The sequence below is a fragment of the Lutra lutra genome, chromosome X (genome assembly GCF_902655055.1).
Source record: "Lutra lutra chromosome X, mLutLut1.2, whole genome shotgun sequence".
Taxonomy (NCBI): Eukaryota; Metazoa; Chordata; class Mammalia; order Carnivora; family Mustelidae; genus Lutra; species Lutra lutra.
Window position 1 is genome coordinate 42,394,678 of NC_062296.1, and position 27,457 is coordinate 42,422,134.

General features: G+C 38.0%; 2 protein-coding genes across 11 annotated transcripts in view; both read right to left on the reverse strand.

Annotated features, from left to right (window-relative positions):
• GPRASP2 (G protein-coupled receptor associated sorting protein 2) overlaps positions 1-27,457 on the reverse strand; it is a 136,995-nt gene that overhangs the window by 26,573 nt on the left and 82,965 nt on the right. The gene's annotated exons all lie outside the window — the stretch shown is intronic.
• On the reverse strand, positions 13,675-14,697 carry LOC125091645 (nucleoplasmin-2-like). The gene has a single exon (XM_047715375.1). It carries the CDS (start codon positions 14,617-14,619, stop codon positions 14,128-14,130), a length of 492 nt encoding a protein of 163 aa, XP_047571331.1. The 5' UTR covers positions 14,620-14,697; the 3' UTR covers positions 13,675-14,127.

The following is a 27,457-nucleotide window of genomic DNA, read 5'->3' on the forward strand; positions in this document are numbered from 1 at the left end:
ATCAAAATGTTTCACCAGGAAAAAAAAATCAAGTGCAAAAGAAAGCAGTAATGGAGGAAGTGAAGAACAAAAAAAAGACATGACATATAGAAAACAAATAGCAAAGTATAGAAGTAAGTCATTCAGGGGCACCTGGGTTGCTCAGTGGGTTAAAGCCTCTGCCTTCAGCTCAGGTCATGGTTTCAGGGTCCTGGAATCGGGCCCCGCATTGGGCTCTCTGCTCAGTGGGGAGCCTGCTTCCCCTTCTCTCTCTGCCTGTCTCTCTGCCTACTTGTGATCTCTCTCTGACAAAATAAATAAATAAAATCTTTAAAAAAAGAAGTAAGTCATTCATCCTTAATAATTACTTTCAATATTAGAAGTTTCCTCTGGTAGTCTATGAATTTGTTTTAAAAGGATGAGTCCCAGCTGTATAAGTTGACAAGGAATGATACCTATTACATATTGTTAACAAAAAAAGGGGGGGAAGAATAATTGCTGAATATTTTCTGTAGCAAAATTGTATTACTGTATTAAAAAAATTGTGCTCCCCCCCAAAAATAATTACTTTCAATATAAGTGGATTAAACTCTTCAATCAAAAAGCAGAGAATGGAAAAATGGATTTTAAAATGAAGTCATGATCCAACTATATGCTGCCTACAAGAGATTCACTTAATTTTAATTCCATTATAGGTAACATACAGTGTTATATTAGTTTCAGGTGTATAATATAGTGATTCAAAAATTTTATATATTAGTCAGCACTTATCAGGATGAGCATACTCTTAATCCCATTCACCTATTTCACCTAACCCCCCACCAACCTAACATCCTGTAACTATCAGTTTATTACTATGATTAAAAGTCTATTTTTTGGAGTGTCTCTTAGGATATTTATTTTGTATCTTAAATTCCACATATGAGTGAAATCATATGGTATTTGTCTTTCTCTGACTTATCTTGCTTAGCATTGTACTCTCATGGTCCATCCATGTTGTTACAAATGTCAGGATTTCATTCTTTATTATGACTGAGTAATAATTCATTGTATATGTATACCATTTCTTCTTTATACTTTTATCTCTGAATAAACACAGGTTGCTTCCATACCTTGGCTATTTTTAAATAATGCTGCAATAAGCAGTGGTGCACATATCAAATTAGTATTTTTGTATTCTTTGTATAAATACCCAACAGTGGAATTACTGGATCATAAGGTACTTTTATCTAATTTTTGAGGAATCTCCATGCTGTTTTCCACAATGACTATACCAGTTTGCATTCTCACAAACCTTGAATGAAAGGGTCTTTGTATCTACAGGCTTGCAACCCTGGTCGTTTCTAATGTTTTTGTTTTGTTTTGTTTTTGTTTTTGTTTTTTAGCCATTCTGACAGGTCTCATTGAACTGTCTCACTGTGGTTCTGATTTGCATTTCCTTGATGATGAAAGATGTTGAGCGTCTTTTCATGTGACAGTCATCTGTATGTCTTTGGAGAAATGTCTATTCACGTCTTCTGCCCTTTTTTAATTGGATTATTTGTTTTTATTTGGTTTTGAGTTGTATAAGTTCTTTATATATTTTGGGTACTATGTCTTCATTGGATATGTCATTTGCAAGTACCTTATCCCATTCAGTAGGTTTTTGAATTTTGTTGACTGTTTCCTTTGCTGTGCAGAAGCTTTTAATTTTGATGCAGTCCCAATAGTTTATTTTTGCTTTTGCTATTTTGGCCACAGGAGATACATGTGGGAAAATGTTGCTATGGCCAATATCAGAGAAATTGCTGTTTGTGCTCTCCTCTAGAGATCTCACATTTAGGCACTTAATCCATTTTGGTCTTTTTTTAATCTCTTTTTTTAATTTTATTTTTTTCAGTGTTCCAAGATTTTTGTTTATGCACCACACCCAGTGATCCATGCAATATTTGCCCTCCATAATACCTACCACCAGGCTCCCCCAATCCCCACACCCTCCCCTCCATTTTGAATTTATTTTTACATATTCTGTAAGAAAATGCTTCAGTTCATTCTTTTGCATATAGCTGTCCAGTCTTTCCAACACCATTTGTTGAAGAGACTGTCTTTTTCTGATTGTATATTCTTGCCTCATTTGACAAAGATTAATTGAAAACATAACTATATGTTTATTTTATGGACTTTCAATTCTGTTCCATTAATCTATGTGCCTATTTCTATGACAGTACCATCCTGCTTTGATTACCACAGGTTTGTGGTAAAACATGAAATCTGGAATTCTGACACCACCACTTTTTAAAAATATATTTTTTTAATTTTTAATTTTTAATTAACATATAATGTATTATTAGCCCCAGGGGAGCAGATCTGTGAATCACCAGGTTTACACACTTCACAACACTCACCATAGCACATACCTTCCCCAATGTTATAACCCCACCACACTCTCCCTAACCCCCTCCCCTGGCAACTCTCAGTTTGTTTTGTGAGATTAAGAGTCTCTTATAGTTTGTCTCCCTCCTGATCCCATCCTATTTCATTTATTCTTTTTTTTAAATTTATTTTCAGCATAACAGTATTCATTGTTTTTTGCACCACACCCAGTGCTCCATGCAATATGTGCCCTCCCTAATACCCACCACCTTGTTCTCCCAACCTCCCAACCCCCACCCCTTCAAGACCCTCAGGTTGTTTTTCAGAGTCCATAGTCTCTCAGGGTTCACCTCCCCTTCCAATTTCCCTCAACCCCCTTCTCCTCTCCATCTCCCCATGTCCTCCATGGTATTTGTTATGCTCCACAAATAAGTGAAACCATAGGATAATTGACTTTCTCTGCTTGACTTATTTCACTCAGCATAATCTCTTCCAGTCCTGTCCATGTTGCTACAAAAGTTGGGTATTCATCCTTTCTGATAGAGGCATGATACTCCATAGCATATATAGACCACATCTTCCTTATCCATTCGTCCATTGAAGGGCATCTTGGTTCTTTCCACAGTTTGGCGACCGTGGCCATTGCTGCTATAAACATTGGGATACAGATGGCCCTTCTTTTCACTACATCTGTATCTTTGGGGTAAATACACAGTAGTGCCATTGCAGGGTCATAGGGAAGCTCTATTTCTAATTTCTTGAGGAATCTCCACACTGTTCTCCAAAGTGGCTGCACCAACTTGCATTCCCACCAACAGTGTAAGAGGGTTATTCTTTTCCTACCCCTCAAACCCTCCACGTTGCCTCTCAACTTCCTCATATCAGGGAGATTATATGATAGTTGTCTTTCTCCGATTGACTTATTTCGCTAAGCATAATATCCTCTAGTTCCATTCACGTCATCACAAATGGCAAGATTTCATTTCTTTTGATGGCTGCATAGTATTTCATTGTATATATATACCACATCTTCTTTATCCATTCATCTATTGATGGACATCTAGGTTCTTTCCATAGTTTGGCTATTGCGGACATTGCTGCTCTAGACATTGAGGTGCACTTGCCCCTTCAGATCACTACGTTTGTATCCTTAGGGTAAATACCCAGTAGTGTGATTGCTGGGTCATAGGGTAGCTCTATTTTCAACTTTTTGAGGAACCTCCATGCTGTTTTCCGGACTGGTTGCACCAGTTTGCATTCCCACCAATAGTGTAGGAGGATTCCCCTTTCTCCACATCCTCACCAGCATCTGTCATTTCCTGACTTGTTAATTTTAGCCATAAAAATATCTTTATTTAAATTCAATTCAGTTAACATATAGTGTATTATTAGTTTCAAGGGTAGAATTTAGTGATTCATCAGTTGCATACAATATCCAATGCCCATTACTTTATGTGCCTTCCTTAATGGCCATCACTCAATTGCCCCATCTACCCACCCACCTCCACTCCAACAACCTAGTTTGTTTCCTAGAGTTAAGTGTCACTTATGAGTTTACTTCCTCTCTGTATTCATCTTAATTTATTTTTCCTTCCTTTCCCATATGTTCATCTCTGTTGTTTCTTAAATTCTACATATGACTGAAATCATATGGTATTTGTCTTTTTCTGACTGACTTATTTCACTTAGCATAATACACTCTAGTTCCATCCATGTTATTGCAAATGAAAGGATTTTAATTTTTTTAATGGCTGAGTAATATGCCATTGTGTGTATATATATATATATATATATATATATATATATATATATATACCATATCTCATTTATCCATTTATCTGTAAATGGACATCTTGGATCCTTCCATATTTTAGTTATGTGGACATTGTGGCTACAAACGTTAGGATGCATGTGCCCCTTCGAGTCACTATGCTTGCATCCTTTGGATAAATACCTAGTAGCACAATTCCTGGATCATAGGGTAGCTCTATTTTAAACTTTTTGAGGAACCTCCATACTGTTTTCCCGAGTGGCTGCACCAGTTTGCACTTCCGCCAAAACTGAAAGAGGGTTTTCCTTTCTCCACATCCTTGGCAACATTTGTTGTTTCCTAACTTGTTAATTATAGCCACTCTGGCTGGTGTGAGGTGGTATCTCACTGAGGTTTTGATTCATATTTCCCTGATGTTGAGGGATGTGGAGCAATTTTTTAAATTTTTTTATTTTTCAGTGTAACAGTATTCATTATTTTGCACCACACCCAGTGCTCCATGCAATCCGTGCCCTCTCAAATACCCACCACCTGGATCCCCCAACCTCTCACCCCCCACCCCTTCAAAACCCTTAGATTGTTTTTCAGAGTCCATAGTCTCTCATGGTTCACCTCCCCTTCCAATTTCCCTCAACCCCCTTCTCCTCTCCATTTCCCCATGTCCTCCATGCTATTTGTTATGCTCCACAAATAAGTGAAACCATATGATAATTGACTCTCTCTGCTTGACTTATTTCACTCAGCATAATCTCTTCCAGTCCCGTCCATGTTGCTACAAAAGTTGGGTATTCATCCTTTCTGATGGAGGCATAATACTCCATAGTGTATATGGACCACATCGTCCTTATCCATTTGTCCATTGAAGGGCATCTTGGTTCTTTCCACAGACTGGCGACCGTGGCCATTGTTGCTATAAACATTGGGGTACAGATGGCCCTTCTTTTTACTACATCTGTATCTTTGGGGTAAATACCCAGTAGTGCAATTGCGGGGTAATAGGCAAGCTCTATTTCTAATTTCTTGAGGAATCTCCACACTGTTTTCCAAAGTGGCTGCACCAACTTGCATTCCCACCAACAGTGTAAGAGGGTTCCCCTTTCTCCACATCCACTCCAACACATGTTGTTTCCTGTCTTGCTAATTTTGGCCATTCTAACTGGTGTAAGGTGGTATCTCAATGTGGTTTTAATTTGAATCTCCCTGATGGCCAGTGATGATGAACATTTTTTCATGTGTCTGATAGCTATTGGTATGTCTTCATTGGAGAAGTGTCTGTTCATATCTTCTGCCTATTTTTTGATATGATTGTCTGTTTTGTGTGTGTTGAATTTCAGGAGTTCTTTATAGATAAAAACAAGAGCCCAGGACCTGATGGATTCCCTGGGGAATTCTACCAAACTTCCAAAGAAGAAATAACACCTATTGTCCTGAAGCTGTTTCAAAAAATTGAAGCAGAAGGAAAACTTCCAGACTCTTTCTATGAAGCCAGCATTACCCTGATACCCAAACCAGGCAAAGACCCTACCAGAAAGGAGAATTTCAGACCAATATCACTGATGAATATAGATGCTAAGATTCTCAACAAGATCCTAGCAAACAGGATCCAACAGCACTTTAAAAAGATTATCCACCATGACCAGGTGGGATTCATTCCTGGGCTACAAGGATGGTTCAACATTTGCAAATCAATCAATGTGAAAGAACAAATCAATAAGAGAAGAGAGAAGAACCACATGGTCCTCTCAATTGATGCAGAAAAAGCATTGGACAAAATCCAGCATCCGTTCCTGATTAAAACGCTTCAAAGTATAGGGATAGAGGGAACATTCCTGAACTTCATCAAAACTATCTATGAAAAACCCACAGCAAATATTATCCTCAATGGGAAAAAGCTTGCAGCCTTCCCGTTGAGATCAGGAACACAACAAGGATGCCCACTCTCACCACTCTTGTTCAACATAGTATTAGAAGTCCTAGCAACAGCAATCAGACAACAAAGAGAAATAAAAGGTATCCAAATTGGCAATGAAGAAGTCAAACTCTCTCTTTTCATAGATGACATGATTCTTTATATGGAAAACCCAAAAGACTCCACCCCCAAACTACTAGAACTCATACAGCAATTCAGTAACGTGGCAGGATACAAAGTCAATGTACAGAAATCAGTGGCTTTCTTATACACTAACAATGAAAATACAGAAAGGGAAATTAGAGAAGCGATTCCATTTACTATAGCACCAAGAACCATAAGATACCTGGGAATAAACCTAACCAAATAGGCAAAGGAACTGTACTCGAGGAACTACAGAACACTCATGAAAGAAACTGAAGAAGACACAAAAAGATGGAAGACCATTCCATGCTCTTGGATCGGAAGAATAAACATTGTTAAAATGTCTATACTGCCTAGAGCAATCTATACTTTTAATTCCAATCAAAATTCCAATCAAAATTCCACCAGTATTTTTCAAAGAGCTGGAGAAAATAATCCTAAAATTTGTATGGAATCAGAAGAGACCCCGAATCACCAAGGAAATGTTGAAAAACAAAAATAAAACTGGGGGCATCATGTTACCTGATTTCAAGCTTTACTACCAAGCCGTGATCACCAAGACAGCATGGTACTGGCATAAAAACAGACACATAGACCAGTGGAACAGAGTAGAGAGCCCAGTATGGACCCTCAACTCTATGGTCAGTTAATCTTCGACAAAACAGGAAAAAGTATACAGTGGAAAAAAGACAGTCTCTTCAATAAATGGTGTTGGGAAAACTGGACAGCTATATGTAGAAGAATGAAACTCGACCATTCTCTTACACCGTACATAAAGATAAACTCAAAATGGATAAAAGACCTCAACGTGAGACAGGAATCCATCAGAATCCTAGAGGAGAACATAGGCAGTAATCTCTTCGATATCAGCCACAGCAACTTCTTTCAAGATATGTCTCCAAAGGCAAAGGAAACAAAAGCGAAGATGAACTTTTGGGACTTCCTCAAGATCAAAAGCTTCTGCACAGCAAAGGAAACAGTTAAAAAAACAAAGAGGCAACCCACGGAATGGAGAAGATATTTGCAAATGGAGCATTTTTTCATGTGTCTGTTGGCCATCTGGATGTCTTCTTTGGAGAAATGTCTGTTCATATCTTCTATTTCTTAAATGGATTGTTTGTTTTTCGTGTGTTGAGTTTGATAAGTTCTGTATAGATTTTGGATAGTAGCCCTTTATCTGATAAGACATTCATAAATATCTTCTCCTATTCTGTAGGTTGCCTTTTAGTTTTGTTGATTGTTTCTTATGCTGTGCAAAAGCTTTTTATCTTGATGAAGTCTCAATAGTTCATTGTTGCTTTTGTTTCTCTTGTCTCTTGCTTTGCTAGACTTGTCTAGCATGAAGTTGCTGCAGCCAACATCAGAGGTTGCTGCCTGTGTTCTCCTCTAGGATTTAGATGGATTCCTGTCTCACATTTAGGTCTTTCATGCATTTTGAATTATTTCTGTGTATGGTGTAAAGGTGGTCTGGTTTCATTCTTCTGCGTATGGTTGTTGTTTCCCCAATACCATTTGTTGAAGAAACTGTCTCTTTTCCATGGGATCTTCTTTCCTGCTTTTTCAAGCATGAGTTAAGCAAAGAGTTGAGGGTCCATTTCTGGAATCTCTATTCTGTTCCTGTGATCTATGTGTCTGTTTTTGTGCCAGTAGCATACTGTTTTGATTATTACAAATTTGCAATACAGCTTGTAATGCAGCTTAAGTCCGGAACTGTGATGCCTCCTGGTTTGGTTTTCTTTTTAAACATTCCTTTGGCTATTTGGGGTCTTTTATGGTTTTATACAAATTTTAGAATTGTTTGTTACAGCTCTGAATAATGCTTATGGTATTTTGGTAGGAATTATATTGAATGTGTAGATTGCTTTGGGTAGTACAGACATTTTTAAAAATTATATATATTTTTTCAGTGTTCCAAGATTCATTGTTTATACACCATACCCTGTGCTCCACACAATAGGTGCCCTCCTTAATACCCACTACCAGGCTCACCCAATCCCCCACTCCCCTCCCCTCTTAAACCCTCAGTTTATTTCTCAGAGCCCCCAGTCTCTCATGCTTCATCTCTCCCTCTGATTTCCCCCAACTCACTTCTCCTCTCCTTCTCCCAATGTCATCTGTGTCATTCCTTATGCTCCACAAGTAAGTGAAACCATATGATAATTGACTCTGTCTGCTTGACTTATTTCACTCAGCATAATCTCCTCCAGTCCCATCCATACTGATACAAAAGTTGGGTATTCATCCTTTCTGATGGAGGCATAATACTCCATTGTATATATGGACTGTATTTTCTTCATCCATTCATCTGTCAAAGGGCATCTTGGCTCTTTCCACAGTTTGGCAACTGTGGTCATTGCTGCTATGAACATTGGGGTACAGATGGCCCTTCTTTTCACTACATCTGCATCTTTGGGGTAAATACCCAGTAGTGCAATTGCAGGGTCATAGGATAGCTTTATTTTTAATCTATTGAGTAATCTCCACACTGTTTTCCAAAGTGGCTGCACCAACTTGCATTCCCACCAACAGTGTAAGAGGGGTCCATAGATATTTTAACAATATTTTTTCTTCCAATCCATGAGCATGAAACTTTTTTTTTCTATTTCTTTGTGTCTTCCTCAATTTCTTTCATGAGTGTTCTATAGTTTTCAGAATATAGATCATTTACATCTTTGGTTAGGTTTATTATTTAGTATCTTATGGTTTTTGGTTCAGTTTTAAATGGGATTGATTCCTTGATTTCTCCTTCTTCTATCTTATCATTAGTGTATAGAATGCAACTGACTTCTAGGCATTGATTTTATATCCTGCAACTTTGTTGAATTCTTGTATAAGCTCTGGCAATTTTTTTTGATGGAGTCTTTAGGGTTATCTATATATAGTATCAGGTCTTCCATGAAGAGTGAAAGTGTGACTTCTTCTTGGCCAATTTGGTTGTCTTTTATTTCTTTTTGTTGTCTTATTGCTGAGGCTAGGAATTCCAGTGCTATGCTAAACAACAGTGGTGAGAGTGGACATCCCTTTCACATTCCTGTCCTTAGGGGAAAAGCTCTAATTTTTCCCCATTAAGGATGATATTTGCTATGGGTTTTTCATGTATGGCTTTTATGACAGTGAGGTATGTTCCATCTATCCCTACATGGTGGAGAGTTTTTATTAAGAAAGGATGTTGTATTTTGTCAAATGCTTTTTCTGCATCTATTGAGAAGATCATATGGCTCTTGATCTTTCTTCTATTTATGGGCTATATTACATGGATTTGTAGATGTTGAACCATCCTCGCAGCCCAGGAATAAATCTCACTTGGTCGTAGTGAATAATCCTTTTAATGTACTGTTGGATCCCATTAGCTAGTATCTTTGTAAGAATTTCTGCATCCATGTTCACCTGGGATATTGGTCTGTAATTCTCTTTCCTAGTGGGGTTTTTGTCTGGTTTTGGTATTAAGGTAATACTGGCTTCATAGAATGGGTTTGGAAGTTTTACTTTCATTTCTATTTTTTGGAACAGTTTCAGGAGAAGAGGTATTAGTTCTTAAATGTTTGGTAGAATTCTGCTAGGTGGCCATCCAGCTCTGGACTCTTGTTTTGGGGAGATTTTTGATTACTGGTTCAATTTCTTTGGTGGGTATGGGTCTGTTCAAGTTTTCTATTTCTTCATGTTACAGTTTTGGTAGGTTATATGTTTCTAGGAATGCATCCATTTCTTCCAGATTGCCAAATTTGTTGGCATGTAATTGCTCATAATATTCTCTTGTAGTTGGGTTTATAAGGGGTTTATCAATTTTGTTAATTCTTTCAAAGAACTTGTTCCTAGTTTTGTTTATCTTTCTACTTTTAAAAACTTGTTTATCATTGATTTCTGCTCTAATCTTTATTATTTCTCTTCTCTTGCTGGATTTAGGATTTTATTTGCTGTTCTTTTTCCAATTCCTTTAGGTGCAAGGTTAGTTTGTGTCTTTGAGACTTTTTGTTTCTTGAGGAAGACCTGTATTGCTGTATACTTCCCTCTTAGGACGACTCTTGCTACACCTCAAAGGTTCTGAACTTTCATATTTTCATTTTCATTTGCTTCTATGTATTTTTCATTTCATCTTTAATTTCCTGGTTGAACCATTCATTCTTCAGTAGGGAGCTCTTTAATCACCACGTTTTGTGGTCCTTCCACATTTTTTCTTGTGGCTGACTTCAAGTTTTAAAGCACGGTGGTCTGAATATATCTATGGTGTAATTTCAGTCTTTTTGTACATGGTGAGACCTGATTTTTGACCCAGTATGTGATCTGTTCTGGAGAATGTTCCATGTGCACTTGAGAAGAATCTGTATTCTGCCCCTTTAGGATGAAATGTTCTGAATATATTTGTGAAGTACTTCCAGTCCAGAATGTCATTCAGAAGGATTGTTCCTTTGTTGATTTTCTGCTTTGATGATCTGTCCATTGCTGTGAGTTGGTTGTTAAGTTCCTCTACTATCATTATGTTATTATCAATGAGTTTCTTAAACTTTGTTATTAATTGGTTCATATATGGGCTGCTCCCAAGTTATGGACATAAATATTACAATTGTTAGATCTTCTTGTTGAATAGACCCTTTTATTATGATATAGTGCCCTTCTTCATCTCTTATTATAGTCTTTGGTTTAAAATGTAGTTTGTCTGGTATAAGGATAGGTACTCTGGCTTTCTTTTGATGTCCATTAGAATGATAAATAGCTATTCACCATCTCACTTTCAATCTGCAGGTGTCTTTGTGTCTCTAATGAGTCTCTTATAAGCAGTATATCAATGGGTCTTTTTTTAAATCCATTCTGATACCCTGTGTTTTGATTGGAGTATATAGTACATTTCCATTCAGAGTGATTATTGAAAAATATTAATTTAGTGACATTTATTATCTGTAAATTTGTTGCTTTTGTATACTGTCCCTTTTCCTTTCTGGTCTGTTACTTTTGGGCTCTCTCTGTGCTCAAAGGATCCCCTTTAATATTTCTTGCAATACTCACTTAGTGCTCATGAATTTCTTTAGTTTTTGTTTGTCCTGGAAACTCTTTAACTCTCCTTCTATTCTGAATGACAGTGTTTCTGGATACAGTATTCTTGGTTGCATATTTTCCCATTTAGCACATTTAATATATTATGCTAGTCCTTTCAGGCCTGCCACTTCTCTGTGCACAGGTCTGTTGCAAGCCTTATGTTTCTACCCTTGTAGGTTAAAGTCCTCTTTTCCTGAGCTACTTTCAGGATTTTCTCTTTTATCTTTGAAATTTGCAAGCTTAAGTGTTATATGTTGAGGTGCTGACATATTTTTATTGATTTGGGGGGGCTCCTTGTGCCCCCCTAGGCTTTAATGCCTATTTCCTTCCTCAGATTAGGGAAGTTCACAGGTATAACTTATTCAACTAAACCTTCTGCCCTCTCTCCCACTCATCTTCTGGTATCCCTATTATCAGGTATAATTTTGCTTTATGGAATTACTGAGTTCTCTAATTTTCCCTTTGTGATCCAATAGCTTTCTGTCTTTTTTTCAGCTTCCTTATTTTCCATCATTTTATCTCCTATATCACTGACTCACTCTTTTGCCTAGTTCATCCTCATTTTTATAGCCTTCATTTGAGACTGTATCTTGGTAATACATTTTTTTAAATTTCAGCGTGACTAGATTTTAGTTTTTATCAGTATAGTAAGGGATTCTCTAGTGTCTTCTATGCTTTTTTTCAAGCCAAGCTAGCATCTTATAATTGCTGTTTTAAATTCTAGTTCACTTACTTATATCTGTATTGATTAAACCTCTGGCAGTGAATACTACCTCTTGTTCTTTCTTCTGGGATGAATTTCTCCATCTTAGAATTTGTCTAGAAAATAATAGAAGAAAGAAAGAGAAAAAAATAACAATAACAACAACAGGGGAAAAAACAGAAAAAAAAATCCAGTAATGAAACAAAATAAGAAAAACAAACAGAACAAAACAAAAAAATAGATCCTGGGGATGTTTTGGTCTGCTTTTTAAAATAAATTATAGCCCAAAATAGAAAGAAAATAAGAAAGAAAAATGTGCGTGTGTGTGTATAAAATATTATATTATATGATAATTTATCAAAATATATAACAAATTATACATTACATATTATATATAATCAAAAACAATGAAAGGAAACAAAAAACAAAAAAAAAGACATATATATATAAATAAAAAGAAAAGAAAAAAAGGTATCCAAAAAATGATACCTGAAAAAGAACTACTGGAGACTAATGAAAAAAAAAGAACAAATGCTTTATATCATTCTAGGTTGTCCAATTTGTTGGCATAGAATTTTTCATAATATTCTCATAACCCTTTGTATTTCTCTGGTGTCAGTTGTTATTTCTCTTTGATTAGTGATTTTCTTTGAGTCTTCTCTCTCTCTCCCTCTCTCCCTCTCTCCCTCCCTCTCTCCTTCTTTGTTGATGAGTCTGGCTAGAGGTTTATCAATTTTGTTGATTTTTGCAAAGAACCTGCTTCCACTGATCTGTTATATTTTTATTCTTATTTTTTTAGTTTCCATTTTGTTTATTTCTGCCCTAATCTTTATTATTTTCTTCCTTCTGCTGATTCTGTATTTAGTTTATTCTTTTTCTAGCTTCTTTAGGTGTAAAGTGTTGAGATTTTTCTTGAGTCTTGAGGTAGGCTTGTCTAGCTATAAACTTCACACTTAGAATTGCTTTTGCTGCATCCCAAAGATTTTGGATCATTGTATTTTCATTTTCACTTGTCTCCAAGTACTTTTTTTTTTTTATTTCTTCTTTGGTTTCTTAGTGATCCATTCATTGTTTAGTAGTGTGTTATTTAACCTCCCTGTGTTTGTGCTCTTTCCAGATTTTGTTTTTGTTTTGTTGTAACTGATTTTTAGTTTCACAGCATTGTAGTCTGAAATGATGCATGGCATGACTTTGATCTTTTTCAATTTGTTGAGACTTGATCTGTGACCTAATATCTGACCTATTCTGGACAATGTTCCATGTGCACTTTTCAAGTAAAACAAATGCGTATCCTACTCTTTCAGAAAGGAATATTCTGAATAGAACTGTTAGATCCATCTGGTCCAAAGTGAGATTCAAAGTCACTGTTCCCTTATTTTGTTTGGATGATCTGTCTTGAGATAAGGGAGGTGGTAAAGTCCCCTACTACTATTGTATTACTGTTGATTAGTTCCTTTATTTTTGTGTTAAGTGTTCTCTGTATATGGGTGTTTGCATGTTGGGTGCATTAAGTATTTACAATTGTTATATATTCCTATTGGATTATTCTCTTTAAGATTATATAGTGTCCTTCTTTGTTCACACTCACAGGCTTTGTTTTAAAGTCTACTTTCTCTGATATTAATTATTGCTACCCTGGATTTCTTTTCACATCCATTTACATGATAAATGCTATTCCATTTCCTCATTTTCAGTCTGCATGTGTCTTTAAGTCTGAAATGTGTCTCTTATTGTCAGAATACAGATGGGTCTTTTTTTTTCTTTCTTTTTTCCATTCCATCACCATATGTCTTTTGATTGAAGCATTTACTCCATCTACATTCTAACTAATTATTGATAGGTATGTAGTTACTGCCATTTTGTAACTTGTCTTATAGTTGTTTTAGTAGTTCTCTTTTCCTTTCTTCTTCTTTTTTTTTTTTTTTCCTGGCAAAGCAAACTTTATTGTGGCCCTGAGGTTGGAGTTTCCCTCCGGGTCCTGCTGAAACTTGCGTTGGGCTGAGGGTCTCTTGTGTTGCCCCTAATAGCTCCATCCCATGCAGACTCAGATGGAGAGAGGCTGGTGGTGGTGCGGGGGGAACCTGCAGAACGTGCTGAGGAAGGAGGGCCAGCCTGCATGGTGCTCTAGCTGGCTCTCCCTCGGTCACTGCAGCCAGGACCCTCCTGGCCCCTCATTTCTTGGATCCAGGTTTTTTAGGTTTGAATGTGGGTTTGGCCTTTTTCACAGGACTCTTGTCTTTACGACTGGATCTTGGCAACGCTTGTCTGCTTCTGGGACGCCGGCCTCTTGACTTGTTTAACAGGGGTGTCCTCCTCTAGGGACACATCTGCATCATCATCATCGTCGTCGTCATCAACCTCCTCACTGTCACCTTCCTCTTCCTCCTCCTCCTCCTCTTCTTCCCAGGGTAGGTTGTAACGTTCCTGGCCACTGAGGAACACAGGCCCAGAGCCAGCCCGCAGCTGGAAAGTGACTGGAGGAGAAAGCTCCAATCCCATGAGGACGACCATGGGTAGCACGGAGGCCTGAAGCGAGGCAATGGTGATGGGCTTGGTCTTCTTGTCTTCCTGGCAGGCTGGCGGCAGGATTTCCACGAGGTTCATCTCTTCTTTGGCTTTCTCCCCCAAGCATATCGTACTGAGCAGCAGCTTACAGTCCTGCTTCCCCTCCTTCTGGGCTTTGACCGTGCAAGTCCGCTTCTCCTGGTTTAGCTCACAGCCCCAGAGCATGGCCCTGGGCCCTCTCTCGGCCGGCCGCGCTGCTCGTGCTGCTGAGGTTCATGCCGCGGGTGGCGGGAGCCGGGGTCCAGGCGGCTGAGTGCCGTCGCCCACTGCAGGCTGTTAGGAGGCTCGCGCCTCCTTTCTTCTCTTGATCTCTCATGGTTTCTCAGCTTTCTTTAGTGATATATTCAGATTCCTTTTTCTTTATTTCTTGAATATCTGTTATAGGTTTTTGATTTGTGGTTATCATTCAGTTTATATATAACATCTCCTGGATATAGCAGTCTATATTAAGTTGATAGTTGCTTAATTTTAAAACCATTCTTTATTTCTCCCCCCACACACACATTTTAGTTATATGGTGTCATAATTTACATTGTTTATTTTGTGAGTACCTTGACTAACTTTTATAGGTATATTCACTTTTATTGCTTTCTTGTTTCCTCCTACTTTTCTTAATCTTACTTATGGTCTTTCCACTCCACTCAATGAGTCTCCTATAATATTTCTTGCAGGGGTGATTTAGTGGTCATAAATTCCTTTAACTTTTGTTCATCTGGAAAACTCTTTATTTCTCCTTCTATTCTGAATGATAGCCTTGATGGATAGAGTATTCTTGGTTCAGCTTTTTCTTTTCCTTCCAGCACCTTAAATATATCATGCAAGTTCCTTCTGGCCTGCAAACTTCCTACTGAAAAATCAGCTTATAGCCTTATGGGGTTTCCCCTGCAGTAACTGTTCTCACCTCCTGCTTTTAAAATTCTCTCTTTATCACAACTTTTTGCTGTTTTAATTATTATGTGTCTTGGTGTGGACATCCTTGGGTTGATTTTATTGGGGTATCACTGTGCTTTCTGCATCTGGATGTCTGTTTCTTTCTGTAGATTTTAGAAGTTTTCAGGTACCAATTCTTCAAATAAACTTTCTGCCCCATTTTCTCTCATTTCCCTTCTGGGATCCCTATAACATGAATTTTATTATGCTCGATGGTGTCACTGAATTCCCTAAGTCAATTCTCATTTTGTATTTTTTTTCTCTCACCTGCTCAGTTTGATTGCTTTCCATTAATCTGTCCTCCAGGTTGCTGGTCCATCCCTCTGCTTCTTTTATTCTGCTATTTATTCCAGGTATTATAGTTATAGTTTCATTTATTTAATTCTTTATCTCTCATTAATGATTTTTTAAATGTTTTCTATCTCTTTGTAAAGGGCTCCCAAGGTCCTCCACTGTTTTCTCAAGTCCAGTATCTTTATGGTAAATGCTTTGAATTCTGTATCAGGCATTACTTACCTCTGATTCATTTAAGTCTCTTGCTGTGATCTTGTCCTGTTCTTTCATTCTGGATAATTTCCTCTGTCTCCCTATTTTGTTTACCTTTCTGAGTCTTTTTCTGTGTTTTATGAAAGTCAGCTATGTCTCCTGTTCTTAAAAACTGTGGTCTTATGAAGAATATGTCCTGTACTGCTCTGTAGTACAATGTTCCCTGTTCACCAGAACCTGGTATTTTAGGGTTGTCTCCTATGTGTTTTGTATACACCCTGCTCTTGTGGTTTAGCTACTTTTCCCTTAGTCCAGTTGTCTGCAATGTCTCTCATTGTCTGTTGTGGATAACGGTTGTTTCTTGGGCTCTTAAGGCCAATCTGGGGCCATCTTGGGCTTGAGGTAGGTCACACCAGGCATTTTCCAGGTATGCAATAGCACTAGCCTATGGGGTATTTTCCCTGTTTGTCCCCTGAGAAGTTTTTATTGCAGGTAGTGCCTACATTCAGACCCTCTCATTGCCCCCAGCCCACTTCTGGGGCTGCAGTTTGACTGGTATGTTTAGCTATCTTCCCTGCTCCCTGGGGCAGGAGTCACTTTGCAGTGATGCTGGCTTCTCTCAGGGCTGCTTGCACACTGCCAGGCCTATGGCACTGGTTTGGATAGGCTCTGGCCATTGTAGGGGGTGGATCTGCAGAAGTGCACAGAATACATGGTTTTAGCAAGATTTGCACTGATCTGCTTTGAAAGAAGACCTGAAACCCAGGTCTAACTGGTGAGGGCAGATCTGGGAAAGCATGTAGGGGTGGGGAGAATGGAACACACTCTATTACCAAGGCTTATATTAGTCTTCTGTGGGAGGAGACTTGGAATCCAGCTCTGGCTAGATGTGGTGTGTCAGTAGGGGAATGCGGTGATGGGGCAACAATGTTACCAAGATTTGGGTGGGTCCACTGTAGGAGGGCATCAGGAGCAGAGGCCTAGCTGGAGGCGATGTGCCCGCAGAGGAACACATTGGCAGAGTGCACTGTTAGCAAGTTAGGTAGCCAGTGTTGACACCAGGAGGTGGGCTTAGGCTGGTGGGTAGGGGAGAAAAATGTCCCAGGTCAGCTACTTTGCTCCTGGAGACATCTCCCAATAATCCCTGCACCTCTAGCACGTGCTCTTAGATTAGTCAACAAATTTCCCTTTCATATATGCAATGTGATTTTCAAACTGCTGGTTGTATGCTCAATCTCCACAGGGCTGTTTGTAGTGTTATCTCTTTAAGAGCAGTGACTCAGTTTCTTCCCTCCCTCCTGGTTCTGCCAGAGCTGAATGCACAGATTTTTAAAGTTCCATAATTTTGTCTCTCTGGTTGTAAGAACTTGTGAAATTCAGCCCCTTTGGTTTTCAAAGTCAAATGTTTATGGGGATTCATTCTTCCCTTGTGAGATCCTCAGTGTGAGAGACTTTCTCCCTCCCCTCTACACACCAACAATGTCCCTCCCTCTATTGAAGAGTCTGGTGGTTCTGTTTAGCTGCCAAATGTGTCTCCACCCTTCCAACCTTTTTTGATGTAGCTTTTCTCTATATTTAGCTGTGTAGAGTTTGTTCTACTCTATTCACTATTGAGGTCATTTTCTGGGTTCTTTACACTGATATGAGTGTTATCTGGATGTATCCAAAGTGAGCTTAGAGTCCTCATCTGCAATCTTCTCTGGAAGTCTATCAAGACACTCACTTTAGATACAAAGGTACAATTATGTGGAAAATGAAAGAATGGAAAAAAAAATGCTTCATGAAAATAGCTACCAAATGAAGGTGGAGGTGACTACACTAATATCAGACAATATAAGCTTTGTCAAATATTGCTACCAGAATAATGAAGACATTATATATTGATAAAAGTTTCAATCCATCAATAAGATTGTAACAAATATAAACACATTTGCAGCTAACAACAGAGCCTTAGAATACATGAAGCAAAAACTAACCAAATGGAAAGTAGAGATAGAGAGTTCTACAATAATAGTTGCAGACTTTAACACATCCCAGTTTCTATAATAGATAGAGAAACTAGACAGAAAGTCAATATGGAAATAAAAGAGTAAAACAACAGTATAAGCTAGAAATAACTATATGTATAAAATAATTCCCTGAAAAAAGCAGGACATTCTTCTCAAGTACACATGGTGTATTCTCCAGGATAAATATAAGTTAAGCCAAAAGAAGAGTCATAAATGTCAAAAGACTGATATAGAATGTATATTCTCTGACCACAGTGGAATGGAACTTGAAAGTATTAACACAATTTAAAGTGGAAATACCACAAATATATGGAAATTACATAAGACACTCTAAAACAAAATGGGTCAAAGATGAAATCACATGGAAAATTAGAAAATACCTTGAGAGGAATAAAAATGAAAATGTTACATACCAAAATTTATGGGATAGGGAAAAAATAGTTTTGAGAGGGAAAATTATATATGTATATGCCTACATTGAGAAAGAAATCTCAAATCAAAGATCTAATTTTACACCCAAAGTTGCTAAAAGAAAAGGAAGAGGAAATCAAACCAAAAGCTAAGAGAAAAAAAGAAATAATAAAGATTAGAAAAGAGATAAAAGAAACAGAAAATAGAAAAAACAATGGAGAGTTCAAATGAAATCAAAGGCTGATTTGTTGGAAAAGATTAACAAAATTGACAAACATTAGCTAGACTTCCCCAGAAAGAAAAAGAAAGAATAGACTCAAATACTCAAATCAGAAATTAAAGTGGGACATTAGTAATGACATTACAGAAATATAAAGGATTGTCAAAGAATAATATGAAAAATTGTACACCAACAAATTAGATTATCTAGATGCACTAGACAACACCCTAGAAACACACAAAGTACCCACATTGTTTCAAGAAACACAAAACCTGATGAGACAGAATAAAGAGATGGAATCAATAATCAAAAACCCACTAACAGAAAAGTCCAAGAGCAGATGGCTTTATTGGTGAATTATACCAAATATTTAAAGAAGAACTAACACAAATTTATCTGGAAGTATTCCAATAATTAGAAGAGAGTGGAAAGGTGTAGAGACAGCTGGTGTGTTCTGGATTTTTCAATTTTTTTTGAGGGAGGCTTGGATGGCTATGTATTTCCCCCTTAGGACCGCCTTTGCTGTATCCCATAGGTTTTGGACCGAAGTGTCTTCATTCTCATTGGTTTCCATGAATTGTTTAACTTCTTCTTTGAACTCCGGGTAGATCCAAGCATTCTTAAGCAAGGTGGTCTTTAGCTTCCAGGTGTTTGAGTTCCTTCTGAACTTTTCCTTGTCATTGAGTTCCAGTTTCAAAGCACTGTGATCTGAGAATATGCAGGGAATAATCTCAGTCTTTTGGTATCTGTTGAGTCCTGATTTGTGACCCAGGATGTGGTCTCTTCTTGAGAAGCACCAGCTGTCTCTACACCTTAAAGAACTGGAGAATCAACAACAAATCAAACCAACTCCACACGTAAGAAGGGAAATAATCAAGATTAGAGCTGAGATCAATGAGGTAGAAACCAGAGATACAGTAGAACGTATCTAGGAAACTAGAAGCTGGTTTTTTGAAAGAATCAATAAGATCAATAAACCATTGGCCACACTAATCCAAAAGAAAAGAGAGAAAGCCCAAATTAATAAAATTATGAATGAAGAGGGAGAGATCACAACTAACACCAGGAAGTAGAAACAATCATCAGAAGTTATTATCAACAGTTATATGCCAATAAGCTAAGCAACCTAGATGAAATGGATGCATTCCTGGAAAACTATAAACTCACAACATTGAACCAGGAAGAAATTGACAACCTAAATAGACCAATATCTAGTAACGAGATTGAAGCAGTGATCAAAAACCTCCCAAAAAAACAAGAGCCCAGGACCTGATGGATTCCCTGGGGAATTCTACCAAACTTTCAAAGAAGAAATAACACCTATTGTCCTGAAGCTGTTTCAAAAAATTGAAGCAGAAGGAAAACTTCCAGACTCTTTCTATGAAGCCAGCATTTTACCCTGATACCCAAACCAGGCAAAGACCCTACCAGAAAGGAGAATTTCAGACCAATATCACTGATGAATATAGATGCTAAGATTCTCAACAAGATCCTAGCAAACAGGATCCAACAGCACTTTAAAAAGATTATCCACCATGACCAGGTGGGATTCATTCCTGGGCTACAAGGATGGTTCAACATTTGCAAATCAATCAATGTGATAGAACAAATCAATAAGAGAAGAGAGAAGAACCACATGGTCCTCTCAATTGATGCAGAAAAAGCATTGGACAAAATCCAGCATCCGTTCCTGATTAAAACGCTTCAAAGTATAGGGATAGAGGGAACATTCCTGAACTTCATCAAAACTATCTATGAAAAACCCACAGCAAATATTATCCTCAATGGGAAAAAGCTTGCAGCCTTCCCATTGAGATCAGGAACACGACAAGGATGCCCACTCTCACCACTCTTGTTCAACATAGTACTAGAAGTCCTAGCAACAGCAATCAGACAACAAAGAGAAATAAAAGGTATCCAAATTGGCAATGAAGAAGTCAAACTCTCTCTTTTCATAGATGACATGATTCTTTATATGGAAAACCCAAAAGACTCCACCCCCAAACTACTAGAACTCATACAGCAATCCAGTAACGTGGCAGGATACAAAGTCAATGTACAGAAATCAGTGGCTTTCTTATATACTAACAATGAAAATACAGAAAGGGAAATTAGAGAAGCGATTCCATTTACTATAGCAACAAGAACCATAAGATACCTGGGAATAAATCTAACCAAAGAGGTAAAGGATCTGTACTCGAGAAACTACAGAACACTCATGAAAGAAATTGAAGAAGACACAAAAAGATGGAAGACCATTCCATGCTCTTGGGTCGAAAGTATAAACATTGTTAAAATGTCTATACTGCCTAGAGCAATCTATACTTTTAATGCCATTCTGATCAAAATTCCACTGGTATTTTTCAAAGAGCTGGAGAAAATAATCCTAAAATTTGTATGGAAGCAGAAGAGACCCCGAATCGCTAAGGAAATGTTGAAAAACAAAAATAAAACTGGGGGCATCACGTTACCTGATTTCAAGCTTTACTACAAAGCTGTGGTCACCAAGACAGCATGGTACTGGCATAAAAACAGACACATAGACCAGTGGAACAGAGTAGAGAGCCCAGTATGGACCCTCAACTCTATGGTCAGTTAATCTTCGACAAAACAGGAAAAAGTATACAGTGGAAAAAAGACAGTCTCTTCAATAAATGGTGTTGGGAAAACTGGGCAGCTATATGTAGAAGAATGAAACTCGACCATTCTCTTACACCTTACACAAAGATAAACTCAAAATGGATAAAAGACCTCAACGTGAGACAGGAATCCTAGAGGAGAACATAGGCAGTAATCTCTTCGATATCAGCCACAGCAACTTCTTTCAAGATATGTCTCCAAAGGCAAAGGAAACAAAAGCCAAAATAAACTTTTGGGACTTCATCAAAATCAAAAGCTTCTGCACAGCAAAGGAAACAGTCAAGAAAACAGAGGCAACCCACAGAATGGGAGAAGATATTTGCAAATGACAGTACAGACAAAAGGTTGATATCCAGGATCTATAAAGAACTCCTCAAGCTCAACACACACAAAACAGATAATCATATCAAAAAATGGGCAGAAGATATGAACAGACACTTCTCCAATGAAGACATACAAATGGCTATCAGACACATGAAAAAATGTTCATCATCACTAGCCATCAGGGAGATTCAAATTAAAACCACATTGAGATATCACCTTATATCAGTTAGAATGGCCAAAATTAGCAAGACAGGAAACAACATGTGTTGGAGGGGATGTGGAGAAAGGGGAACCCTCTTACACTGTTGCTGGGAATGCAAGTTGGTGCAGCCTCTTTGGAGAACAGTGTGGAGATTCCTCAAGAAATTAAAAATAGAGCTTCCCTATGACCCTACAATTGCACCACTGGGTATTTACCCCAAAGATACAGATGTAGTGAAAAGAAGGGTCATCTGTACCCCAATGTTTATAGCAGCAATGGCCACGGTTGCCAAACTGTGGAAAGAACCAAGATGCACTTCAACGGATGAATGGATAAGGAAGATGTGGTCCATATACACTATGGAGTATTATGCCTCCATCAGAAAGGATGAATACCCAACTTTTGTAGCAACATGGACAGGACTGGAAGAGATTATGCTGAGTGAAATAAGTGAAGCAGAGAGAGTCAATTATCATATGGTTTCACTTATTTGTGGAGCATAACAAATAGCATGGAGGACATGGGGAGTGAGGAGAAGGGAGTTGGGGGAAATTGGAAGGGGAGGTGAACAATGAGAGACTATGGACTCTGAAAAACAATCTGAAGGGTTTGAAGAGGTGGGGGGTTGGGAGGTTGGGGGAACCAGGTGGTGGGTATTAGAGAGGGCACGGATTGCATGGAACACTGGGTGTGGTACAAAAACAATGAATACTGTTATGCTGAAAATAAATTTAAAAAATGATTAAAAAAATAAATAAAAATAAAAATATATATAATTAAAAAATAATAAAAAAATTAAAAAAATAAAAATTAAAAAAAGGAAGAGAGTGTAAAACTTATGTTTTGTAAATTTTAAAATTTCTTCTTGCTCTGCTGCATCAACATCCCCATGAAGTGGCTGTGTGCATCTTGTCCAGGTGACCAGAGGCACCAGTGTGATAAAAGCTGGCTCTTGCCTTGAATTTCCCTTCTTCTCCTCTGACTGATCTAGTGACATTCAAACTTACTATTGAAATCCCCTAATGTCTTCTCTGCTTGTACTCCACCCTAATCCCCAATAAAGACAATGGTCCATTGGAACTCAAGCTCTCTCTATGATCCTCAACCACTTATTGGAACTTGTTTCCTTGGTGCTGCTTCCATGTGGCCCTTCATGACATGCAGTGACTCTGTCTCTCTAGGATCTGTGACTATAACAAACTTTATTATCCTGAGATTCTTCTATGTTCCCTCTTGTGCCACACCTGACTCGTCACATCATGAAAGAATACAAAAGAACATCCTAACTCATTCTATGAATGCAAATTAACCTGATACCAAATACAAGGACACCACTACAGGAAGTACAAATCAACATCCTTTATGAATATGTATGCAAACATTCTCAAAGAAAATCTGAGAAATTAACCCAACAGCATATTAAAAGGTTACATGCAGGGGCACCTGGGTGGTTCAGTGGGTTAAGCCTCTGCCTTCGGCTCAGGTCATGATCCCAAGGTCCTGGGATCGAGCCCTGCGTTGGGCTCTCTGCTCAGCGGGGAGCCTGCTTCCCTTCCTCTCTCTCTGCCTGCCTCTCTGCCTACTTGTGTCTACTACTACTGTCTGTCCAATGGATAAATAAAATCTTAAGAAAAAAAAAGCCTCTACCTTCAGCTCAGGGTCCTGGGATCAAGCCCCGCATTGAGCCCCGCATCAGGCTCTCTGCTCAGTGGGGAGCCTGCTTCCTCTCTTTCTCTCCTCCTGCCTCTCTGCCTATTTGTGATCTCTCTCTCTCTATCAAATAAACAAATAAAATATTTAAAGAAAAGGTTACATGCAATGAGAAATAGGACTTATTCTAGGAATACAAGTGTCGTTTAATATATTAAAATCAAGGAGAGTGGTGTCTAGAAGGTTGCAGAATTGAAGATCCCAGTCCACATTTCCCTGCCAAGAAACATCAATTTAATAACCATCCATCAAATAAAATACTTTCATAAGAACTCTTAAATCTGGGTGAGAGGCTACATTACTCTGGTAGAGCCAAGAAACAACAAAATAGGCACATTGAAAAGAGTAAGAAGAAAAGTTTCACTTTAACTGCCCCTCCCTCAAGTGGCTCAATGCAGTGCTGAGACTGCTTGGCCCAACTTCCATAATGGGAAAAAGAGAAAAGTGGGTGTCTGACATTCCTACCATTTCAGAGCACACACGAGAAACCCATTTTTTTTTTTTTTCACATCACCTGGAACATGAAGTGAATGAGCATGGCTAGATACCCTGAGGGTAGTTAAAACCAACAACAAGAAAAAGAGGTAGGGACTCTCAATCAGCATGCAGATCTCAATAGCTGGCCCATAGTCTGTGACAGTACACCCAACTGTCAAAATTTCTGCATGCCCAGGGACCCCCACAATGTACCACCTCCTGGAGTTCCCAGCACTGAGCTCACCTGCCCTTGCACCTCACCAGCTGGCTCACATAGAATGTCTGTCTGGGAGATTGGTTAAGGCCTTTACCTACCAAAGCTGCTTTGTAAAGATCAGAAGAGGTGACTAGTTAAAAATGCACAGAAAAATACAAGGATCATGAAGGATCAGGGAACATAATGAATGAGATAAATCTCTAGTAACTGACCCTAAAGAAATGGAGAAATACTAATTTCTTGACAAAGAATTCAAAATAACCATATTAAAGGAGCTTAGTAAGCTTTAAGAGAACACAGATAACCAAAAGAAATCAGGAAAACAATACATAAACAAAATGGGAAATTCAACAAACAGAAACCATAAAAAAGAGAACCAAATGAATTTTGGGCTGATGAATACATGGATTATACTGAAAAATCCCATACTGAGTTTCAACATAAGATTTGATGAAGCAGAATAAAAACCCCAGCAAGCTTAAATATTGGTCATTTTTTTTTAAATTTTTTATTTTAAATTTTTAATTATGTTCAATTAGCCAACATATAGTACAACAGTTTTTGATGTAGTGTTCAGCAATTCATTAGTTGCTTATAACATCCAGTCTTCATCACCTCACATGCCCTCCTTAATGCCCTTCATCCAGTTAACCCATCCTCCAACCCCTCCCTTCTGTAAACCTTGTTTTGTTTCCCAGAGTCCAGAGTCTCTCATTGTTTGTCTCCCTCTCTGATTTCTTCCCATTCAGTTTTTCCTCCCTCTCCTATGGTCCTCTGCACTATTCCTTATATTCCACATATGAGTGAAACCATATGATAATTGTCTTTCTCTGCTTGACCTATTTCACTTAGCATAATACTCTACAGTTCCATCCATGTTGATACAAATGGTAGGTATTCAACCTTTCTAATGGCCGAGTAATATTCCATTGTATATATGAACCATATCTTCTTCATCTATTCATATGTTGAAGGACATCTCAGCTCCTTCCACAGTTTGGCCATTGTGTACATTGTTGCTATAAACATTGGGGTGCATGTGCCCCTTCTTTTTACTAAATCTGTATCTTTGGGGTAAATACCTAGTAGTGCAATTGCTGCATCATAGGGTAGTTCTATTCATTTGAAATTACCCAGTCAGAGGAACAATAACCACAAACAAAAAAATGAACAACAGTGAAGAAAGCCTATAAGGCTCAGAGAACAAAATATAGTGAACAATTTATGTATAATGGGAGTCCCAGAAGAAAAGAAAGAAAAAAAGAGGAAGAAAGATTTTTTAAAGAAATAAAGCCTGCAAATCCCCCAAATCTGGAGAGGGAAATAGACATTATGATTCAGGAAGCATAAAGGATCTCAAATAAGTTAAATCTAAAGAGGCCAATACTGAGAAATGTTATGATTAAATTATCAAGAATCAAAGATAAATAATTTTGAAAGAAGCAAGAGAAAAGTGACTCATCATATACATAGCAATCCCTGAGACTATAAATGGATTTCTCAGCAGAAACTTGCAGGCAAGGAAAGAGTAATATGATACAGTTAAAGTGCAGAAAGAAAAATACATCAAAACAAGAATAATATAGTGGCAAAAGTGTCTTTTAAAAATGGAAAGATTTAAAAAAAATGGAAAGATAAAAAATTTCCCAGACAAACAAAACAGAAAGGTCACCAACACAAAACCTACCATACAAGAAGTAATAATGAGAGTCCCTCAAGTTGAAACAAAATAATTCTAAAGAGTAACACACAAACATATGAAAGTATAATTCTCACTGGTAAAGGTAAATGAATAGAACAATACAAAAAAAGTAATACTGTGATGATGTATAAATCATTTTAATGCTAGTATAAATGTTAAATTAAATACAAAGAGTAAATATAACCCACAAAATTTGTAAATGGAGTCAAAATTTAAAAAGAAGCAAATTCAGACATCAATAACAACAACAAAGTAGGAGTAGAGTTTTTATATGAGATGGAAGTTAAGTTTTCACCTCAGAATAGACTACTACAACTATAAAAATTTTTATGCAAACTTCATGACAACCACAAAGAAAAAAACCTATTATAGATACAAAGATATAAAAAGAAATTTACCAAATTATATCATTACAGAAAAAATAAGTCACAGTGGAAAGCAGCATATGAAAAAAAGAGGAAAATAGAACAATAAAACAGACAAAAAACAATGAATAAAATCACAATAGTAATTACTTACCTGTCAATAACTGCTTTGGTGGAGGCTGGGAAGAACAGAGTAAGAGGGCCATAAACTCACCGTGTCCCATGGATACAACTAGAGGACACTCACATCAACTTAACTAACCTAGAAAATGACACAAAGACTGGCAGAACAAACTCTACAACTAAAGGTAAAGAAGCCATACTGAAGAGTGTAGGAAGGGTGGAAACACAGTAGGGAGCTAAGAGGGCCCTGGTTGTCTATGCTGGCAAAGTACCCCAGGGAAACAGAGAAGCATGAGAAACAGACTATTACACCAGGGAGCCTGGAAAGAGAAGATGAATCCCAGACAACATTTGGCTTTGAAAACTAGATGGGCAGAATTTCAGAAGTTCTTACAACCAGCAAGACTAAAAGCCTAGAATTTTAAAAATCAGCATACTCAGTTCTGGGAGGGCCTGGAGGGTGTTAAGAATCTGAGTCCCCTCCATTAAAGAGATAGCATTACAAATATCCAGCAGAGATAGAGCATAGAAATGCCTGGGGCATGTAGGAGGGAAAGTTATTTGCTCATCTAAGAGCCTATCCTACAGCATCAGGAATCACAGGGATATTCCTTCAGGAATAAAGCAGCTGGCAGACACCATTTCCATCTCTGCTCTTCAGCATAAACACAGAGCTCCAAGCACAACACTGACAATACCTAATTTGCTTACACCAAGCTGCAACAACCATTCTTCCACAGATCTGCCCTTTCCAGTCATGCTTGCATCAGTCCTGGCACTGTGGGTCCCCTTCCACAGAAGACCAGAATAAATCTTGCTAATACTGTCTCCTCACCCACATCTCCCAACCTGCATGCTTTGTAGGGCCTCGGTCCCAGTGGCAGCAGTTGGTCACCTCCTGGAGAGGACACACACACACACCTTATTAAAACTGTACCCCTTGTGCTCATTTCAGCAGCACATATCCTAAACACTGTATCCCCTATCTATATATGCATTTCAGACAAGCCCCGGTCACCACAGTTTCTAAAGCAGCTGCAAATTCCCTGTGGAAGAGGACCAGCATGCACAGCTTACAGGCACCATGCCCCCACCTGCACGTGCTTTGCAGAGCAGTATCAGATGGTCCCAGTGTCTATAGTGATGTGCATCCCTTTGGAAAATGACCAATAGACCATGTGAAAACT